Source organism: Babylonia areolata, chromosome 35 (genome assembly GCF_041734735.1).
Source record: "Babylonia areolata isolate BAREFJ2019XMU chromosome 35, ASM4173473v1, whole genome shotgun sequence".
In the NCBI taxonomy this organism is placed as follows: domain Eukaryota; kingdom Metazoa; phylum Mollusca; class Gastropoda; order Neogastropoda; family Buccinidae; genus Babylonia; species Babylonia areolata.
The window spans coordinates 16,952,910-16,961,268 of NC_134910.1; the positions used below are offsets into that span (position 1 = coordinate 16,952,910).

Here is an 8,359-nt window from a genome sequence, read left to right on the forward strand (position 1 = left end):
TGTGATTGCGGGTTCAGATTGAGAACAGATGTTCAGTACAGGTGTTCAGAACAGCCTGTTTTAATGTCAGAGTTGTTCAGTCGCCAGCAGCTCGCTCTCCTGTTCCTTGTGTTACTGCGCACTTCAGTTGTTGCTGACATTTTTTTAAAGAAATGGTTTTTTATATTGCACCATGGCTGAAATTTTTTTTAATTCAAAAATTGGACCAAAGGTCTCCCTGGTAATGCTGGGGAAACGTTGTCAGAGCACGGTATCGTCTCGTGGTTGGCCTTGTCCAATGCTTCGAGCTCCAATATTGCTGACTTGCCTTAAGCTGGGCATCGTGTAGCAACAATGGCACTTTCAGTCCAGCTTCAGGCGACGGACAAGGAACCTATGTGGAGGAAGCACAGCAGAGCAGCGACCATTTCTACAACTGACGACCTTCTGTATCGCACGGCATGGCGGGCGGCACAACGGTCCTTGGGGGTCGTGTAGACCTCGACCCCACCGTCTTCCTCTGACACGACGCGGTCAGGTGAAGGAACACTTCAAATTCCCGACTTTATTGACTTTCGTGATGATGGGGTGCCAGCGGACATTGAGCTGAAGGAAGGGGTTGTTATTTGTCTGCCAAAGTCTAAACCAAAGCTGGACAGTGTATCACCAGCGCAATACCTCTCAGCCAACAGCAGGATCATGGCCAAGTTCATCGAAACAGGGCGTATGTCGGGCCAGGGCATCCTTGACTACCTGGCTTACACGGCGAAAGTCGGCGAGATGGCCACTCGCTCTACGTGGTCATCGGTACTGACCTACGATCACCAGAACAGAGCCAGCCAGGCAGCGTGTGGCTTCAGATGGGGATGACTGTCAGCACTTGGCAATGGTGGCGCTGAGGGAGCAGCCGGCCTCCACCCACAGCAACGCCCCCAATATGCAACAACAACGCCCCCAATATGCAACAACAACGCCCCCAATATGCAACAACAACGCCCCCAACATGCAACAACAACGCCCCCAATATGCAACAACAACGCCCCCAATATGCAACAACAACGCCCCCAACATGCAACAACAACGCCCCCAACATGCAACAACAACGCCCCCAACATGTAACAACAACGCCCCCAACATGCAACAACAACGCCCCCAACCCGGAACAACGACCACAGCAGCGTCCCACCCGCTCCTCGCCCAGCGAAAGGGAGGTGTGTGTCCAGTGCAACCGTGGGCAGTGCGTTTTCGCCCCGCGATGCCAGTATGAACACTGCTGCTCTGTGTGTTTCAAACCGAACCACCCTGCCTCTGCACACCCATCAACAGCGATGACAACGACCCTCAATGGCAGCAGCTGGAACAGCGCGCACCAGCTTCAGACTGTAAGGTGGCCACAATATTTGTATTTGTATTTCTTTTTATCACAACAGATTTCTCTGTGTGAAATTCGGGCTCCTCTCCCCAGGGAGAGCGTGTCGTTACACTACAGCGCCACCTTTTTTTCCCCCTGCGTGCAGTTTTAATTGTTTTTCCTATCGAAGTGGATCTTTCTACATAATTTTGCCAGGAACAACCCTTTTGTTGCCGTGGGTTCTTTTACATGCGCTAAGTGCATGCTTCACACGGGACCTCGGTTTATCGTCTCATCCGAATGACGTGTTAGACCTCTACTCCTTGAGGTGTTCTTCTTCTTCTGCGTTCACTCGTATGCACACGAGTGGGCTTTTACGTGTATGACCGTTTTTACCCCGCCATGTAGGCAGCCATACTCCGTTTTCGGGGGTGTGCATGCTGGGTATGTTCTTGTTTCCATAACCCACCGAACGCTGACATGGATTACAGGATCTTTAACGTGCGTATTTGATCTTCTGCTTGCATATACACACAAAGGGGGTTCAGGCACTAGCAGGTCTGCACATATGTTGACCTGGGAGATCGTAAAAATCTCCACCCTTTACCCACCAGGCGCCGTCACCGTGATTCGAACCCGGGACCCTCAGATTGACAGTCCAACGCTTTAACCACTCGGCTATTGCGCCCGTCCTTGAGGTGTTAAGAGTGGCCGTTTTTAGAAAACTCACGTCCACTCCATTTGGGTGGAAGCAATTGTCTTGTGCTGGATTTTAGTTAAATTTGGAATAAAATATTTGCCTCTTTGAAATTTTATGACGCCCAATCCGGATTTGAGGTCTCACTCGCCCGCGCGCGCGCGCGTGTGTGTGTGATGGACATTGTGCTGATGAGTGACCAGTTACGCTGCTGCTAATATATATGCTAAGATATATATATACATATATATATTTTTTTTTTTTCGTCTTCGAAATATATATCAAACACGCACACACGCGTATACACACACACACACGCGCGCGCGCGCGCGCGCGCGCGCGCGCGCACACACACACACACACACACACACACACACACACACACACACACACACACACACACACACACACACACACACACACTGTAGATATTGTTGTTCCCAGTCTTACTGCATGCATCGTCATCAGCGTTGTGACGTGATTGACCAAGGTACAGAGACGTAGAGTCCCACATGACACCAGGTCCACCCGAGACAACAAGGCCACCTTCGACACCTGTGCCGCGGGAAAGAGCATTTCATCTTCTGCATGCGTGTGCACAGGAAGCAGGTCTGTCAGCAGGTCTGTCACCAACAGGTCTGTCACCAGTAGGTCTCTCACCAGTAGGTCTGTCAGCAGGTCTGTCACCAGCAGGTCTGTCAGCAGGTCTGTCACCAGCAGGTCTGTCTCCAGCAGATCTGTCAGCAGGTCTGTCTCCAGCAGGTCTGTCTCCAGCAGGTCTGTCACCAGCAGGTCTGTCTCCAGCAGATCTGTCAGCAGGTCTGTCACCAGCAGGTCTGTCACCTGCAGGTCTGTCACCAGCAGGTCTGTCACCAGCAGGTCTGTCTCCAGCAGGTCTGTCACCAGCAGGTCTGTCTCCAGCAGATCTGTCAGCAGGTCTGTCACCAGCAGGTCTGTCACCAGCAGGTCTGTCAGCAGGTCTGTCACCAGCAGGTCTGTCACCAGCAGGTCTGTCAGCAGGTCTGTCAGCAGGTCTGTCACCAGCAGGTCTGTCAGCAGCAGGTCTGTCAGCAGGTCTGTCAGCAGGTCTGTCACCAGCAGGTCTGTCACCAACAGGTCTGTCTCCAGCAGATCTGTCAGCAGGTCTGTCACCAGCAGGTCTGCCACCAGCAGGTCTGTCAGCAGGTCTGTCAGCAGGTCTGTCACCAGCAGGTCTGTCACCAACAGGTCTGTCTCCAGCAGATCTGTCAGCAGGTCTGTCACCAGCAGGTCTGTCAGCAGGTCTGTCACCAGCAGGTCTGTCACCAACAGGTCTGTCTCCAGCAGATCTGTCAGCAGGTCTGTCACCAGCAGGTCTGTCAGCAGGTCTGTCTCCAGCAGGTCTGTCACCAGCAGGTCTGTCACCAACAGGTCTGTCACCAGCAGGTCTGTCACCAGCAGGTCTGTCAGCAGGTCTGTCTGCAGCAGGTCTGTCACAAGCAGATCTGTCACCAACAGGTCTGTCACCAGCAGGTCTGTCACCAACAGGTCTGTCACCAACAGGTCTGTCACCAGCAGGTCTGTCTCCAGCAGGTCTGTCAGCAGGTCTGTCACCAACAGGTCTGTCACCTACAGGTCTGTCACCAACAGGTCTGTCACCTGCAGGTCTGTCAGCAGGTCTGTCAACAGGTCTGTCACCAACAGGTCTGTCACCTACAGGTCTGTCACCTACAGGTCTGTCACCAGCAGGTCTGTCACCAACAGGTCTGTCACCAGTAGGTCTGTCACCAGCAGGTCTGTCAGCAGGTCTGTCTCCAACAGGTCTGTCTCCAACAGGTCTGTCTCCAACAGGTCTGTCAACAGGTCTGTCACCAGCAGGTCTGTCAGCAGGTCTGTCACCAGCAGGTCTGTCTCCAACAGGTCTGTCTCCAACAGGTCTGTCAACAGGTCTGTCACCAGCAGGTCTGTCAGCAGGTCTGTCTCCAGCAGGTCTGTCTCCAGCAGGTCTGTCAACAGGTCTGTCACCAGCAGGTCTGTCTCCAACAGGTCTGTCACCAGCAGGTCTGTCTCCAGCAGGTCTGTCTCCAGCAGGTCGGTCTCCAGCAGGTCTGTCAACAGGTCTGTCTCCAGCAGGTCTGTCAGCAGGTCTGTCTCCAGCAGGTCTGTCTCCAGCAGGTCTGTCTCCAGCAGGTCTGTCACCAGCAGGTCTGTCTCCAGCAGGTCTGCCAGCAGGTCTGTCTCCAGCAGGTCTGTCAGCAGGTCTGTCTCCAGCAGGTCTGTCTCCAACAGGTCTGTCAGCAGGTCTGTCAGCAGGTCTGTCTCCAGCAGGTCTGTCAGCAGCAGGTCTGTCTCCAGCAGGTCTGTCTCCAGCAGGTCTGTCAGCAGGTCTGTCACCAGCAGGTCTGTCTCCAACAGGTCTGTCAGCAGGTCTGTCAGCAGGTCTGTCTCCAGCAGGTCGGTCTCCAGCAGGTCTGTCAACAGGTCTGTCACCAGCAGGTCTGTCAGCAGGTCTGTCTCCAGCAGGTCTGTCTCCAACAGGTCTGTCAACAGGTCTGTCACCAGCAGGTCTGTCTCCAGCAGGTCTGTCTCCAGCAGGTCTGTCACCAGCAGGTCTGTCAACAGGTCTGTCACCAGCAGGTCTGTCTCCAACAGGTCTGTCACCAGCAAGTCTGTCTCCAGCAGGTCTGTCTCCAGCAGGTCTGTCAACAGGTCTGTCACCAGCAGGTCTGTCTCCAGCAGGTTTGTCACCAGCAGGTCTGTCAGCAGGTCTGTCTCCAGCAGGTCTGTCTCCAGCAGGTCTGTCAGCAGGTCTGTCTCCAGCAGGTCTGTCTCCAACAGGTCTGTCAGCAGGTCTGTCAGCAGGTCTGTCTCCAGCAGGTCTGTCAGCAGCAGGTCTGTCTCCAGCAGGTCTGTCAGCAGGTCTGTCTCCAGCAGGTCTGTCTCCAACAGGTCTGTCAGCAGGTCTGTCTCCAGCAGGTCTGTCAGCAGCAGGTCTGTCTCCAGCAGGTCTGTCTCCAGCAGGTCTGTCAGCAGGTCTGTCACCAGCAGGTCTGTCTCCAACAGGTCTGTCAGCAGGTCTGTCAGCAGGTCTGTCAGCAGCAGGTCTGTCTCCAGCAGGTCTGCACACATTATGACCCGGGAGAAACATCTCCACCAGGTGTGCTCACACCGTGGATGGAACTCGGGGAAACACGGGCCAGAATCTTGCAGCTTTTTTATTCGGGAAGGATAACATCAAATTCCATTAATGTGTTGTATGTCTGTTGTCTTCGTTCGTTGGCTGCAACTCCCACGTTCACTCGTAAGTACATGAGTGGGCTTTTACTTGTATGACCGTTTTTACCCCGCCATGTGGCAGCCATACTCCGTTTTCGGGGGTGTGCATGCTGGGTATATTCTTGTTTATATAACCCTTCGAACGTTGACATGGATTACAGCACCTTTAACGAGCGTGTTTGATCTTCTGCTTGCGTATACACACGAAGAGGACTCAGGCACCAGCAGGTCTGTACATATGTTGGCCTGGGAGATGGGGAAAATCTGCACCCTTTACCCACCACGCGCCGTTACCGAGATTCGAACCTGGGACCCCCAGGTTGAAAGTCCTGCGCCCGTCTATTGTTTTATTAATGAACATTTTCGTGTTCGACTTAAGTGCTTGGAGTATGTGATGGTTTGTCAGGGTTTTGAACTGGCCTCGTGTCATTTCCATGAGTGGATTTACATAAAACGCCAACCATCGTGTCAGCGTCGTTGTTTGGGGTTGATCATCTTCTAATGTCGTCTCTTTTATTCCTGCAGCATTTGATTTGATAGGGTCTCAAATCTCACCAGTGCCTGTGGGTTCATGTATTGGCCATGCACTCTCTTCCTCTTTTTCTATAAGCAGATGTGTACCGTATTTGGATCAATCCACATGGTCTGACGCCTTCTTGAAACTGAAAATGGAGCTACAAAAGAGCAATAGTTCATAAAAAGCACCTTTGTTTTTTCTAACACCAATGGCCAGAGCCAGTGTCATGACTTCTGTGTCATGCTTTCCTTTCATATGCTACAGGCATAATGGCCATCCCCATCCCCATCACTGTCCCCATCTCCATCACTATCCCCATCACTATGCTCATCCCCATCACTATCCCCATCACTATCCCCATCCCCATCACTGTCCCCATCTCCATCACTATCCCCATCACTGTCCCCATCTCCATCACTATCCCCATCACTATGCCCATCTCCATCACTATCCCCATCACTGTCCCCATCTCCATCACCATCACTATCCCCACGCCCATCACCATCCCCATCACCATCCCCATCACTATCCCCATCCCCATCACTGTCCCCATCCCCATCACTATCCCCATCACTATCCCCATCCCCATCACTATCCCCATCCCCATCACTATCCCCACGCCCATCACTATCACCATCCCTATCACCATCACTATCCCCATCACTATCCCCATCCCCATCACTGTCCCCATCCCCATCACCATCCCCATCACCATTCCCATCCCCATCACTATCCCCATCACCATCACTATCCCCATTCCCATCACTATCCCCACGCCCATCCCCATCACCATCCCCATCCCCATCACTATCCCCATCACCATTCCCATTCCCATCACTATCCCCATCACCATCCCCATCCCCATCACCATTCCCATTCCCATCACTATCCCCATCACCATTCCCATTCCCATCACTATCCCCATCACCATTCCCATCACCATCACCATTCCCATCACCATCCCCATCCCCATCACTATCCCCATCACCATTCCCATTCCCATCACTATCCCCATCACCATTCCCATTCCCATCACTATCCCCATCACTATTCCCATCACCATCACCATTCCCATCACCATTCCCATTCCCATCACTATCCCCATCACCATCCCCATCACTATCCCCATCACCATTCCCATTCCCATCACTATCCCCATCACCATCACCATCCCCATTCCCATCCCCATCACTATCCCCATCACCATCCCCATCACCATCCCCATTCCCATCCCCATCACTATCCCCATCACCATTCCCATCACCATCACCATTCCCATTCCCATCCCCATCACTATCCCCATCCCCATCACTATCCCCATCACTATCCCCATCACCATCCCCATTCCCATCACCATCCCCATCACTATCCCCATCCCCATCACTATCCCCATCACTATCCCCATCACCATCCCCATTCCCATCACCATCCCCGTCACTATCCCCATCACCATCCCCATCCCCATCACCATTCCCATTCCCATCCCCATCACCATCCCCATCACCATCCCCATTCCCATCACTATCCCCATCACCATTCCCATCACCATCACCATTCCCATCCCCATCCCCATCCCCATCACCATCCCCATCCCCATCCCCATCACCATCCCCATCACCATCCCCATCCCCATCACCATTCCCATTCCCATTCCCATCCCCATCACCATCCCCATCACCATCACCATTCCCATTCCCATCCCCATCACTATCCCCATCACCATCACCATCACCATCCCCATCCCCATCACCATCCCCATCCCCATCCCCATCACCATCCCCATCACCATCCCCATCCCCATCACCATCCCCATCCCCATCCCCATCCCCATCACCATCCCCATCCCCATCCCCATCACCATTCCCATTCCCATCCCCATCCCCATCCCCATCACCATCCCCATCCCCATCCCCATCCCCATCACCATCCCCATCCCCATCACCATCCCCATCACCATCCCCATCACCATCACCATCACCATCCCCATCACCATCCCCATCACCATCCCCATTCCCATCACCATCACCACAACACTGGCGCCATTATCGTTACCCTCATCGTTACACTGAGTCCATAGTTTTTTCTCTCTTTTTTTCCTTTTTTTTTCTTCTTTTTTTTTTGGGGGGGGGGGGGGGTTGTTTCTGTTTGTTCATTATTCTCTATTCATTCATTTTATTTTATTTATTTATTTTTTTTAATCTTTTTCGATGAGGGGAGTGGGTCCTGAACCATCTGTGTTGCAAGTTTTAAGGATACTTGAGTTTGTCCCGAAGAATAATGAAACAAATCTTTTGGAAAAATCATGCAGCCACAAGTGGAATAGGTAGAACAGAATGGAATAGGATTGAACAAATGTCACTGCCTTGAAACCTTCGGGTTTTTTTTTTTTTATTATAAGAAACACATCAAACAAACGATGTTTTCTTTTCTGTATGTGTGTGTGTGTGTGTGTGTGTGTGTGTGTGTGTGTGTGTGTGTGTGTGTCTGTGTCTGTGTGTGTGTGTGCAAGACACCAGTTAGAGGTATGACGTTTTCATCGGGAGAAATGTGTTCAAATGTA

At 52.4% G+C, this 8,359-nt stretch overlaps 1 protein-coding gene across 1 annotated transcript; it reads right to left on the minus strand.

Annotated features, from left to right (window-relative positions):
* Positions 1-1,298: 1,298 nt before the first annotated feature.
* Positions 1,299-5,135, minus strand: LOC143277994 (uncharacterized). The gene is made up of 3 exons (XM_076583006.1): positions 4,051-5,135; positions 2,628-4,012; positions 1,299-1,333 (listed from the first exon to the last, which is right to left on the minus strand). Exons 1-3 carry the CDS (start codon positions 5,133-5,135, stop codon positions 1,299-1,301), a joined length of 2,505 nt encoding a protein of 834 aa, XP_076439121.1.
* Between the last annotated feature and the right edge of the window lie 3,224 nt (positions 5,136-8,359).

Coding starts and splice junctions, on each gene's coding strand:
- LOC143277994 (XM_076583006.1), bottom strand. CDS start 5,135: ATGTGTGCAGACCTGCTGGAGACAGACCTGCTGCTGACAGACCTGCTG. Junction 4,013..4,050: donor GACCTGCTGGTGACAGACCT/GTTGGAGACAGA, acceptor ACCTGTTGACAG/ACCTGCTGGAGACAGACCTG. Junction 1,334..2,627: donor TGCTGACAGACCTGCTTCCT/GTGCACACGCAT, acceptor GCGCTGTTCCAG/CTGCTGCCATTGAGGGTCGT.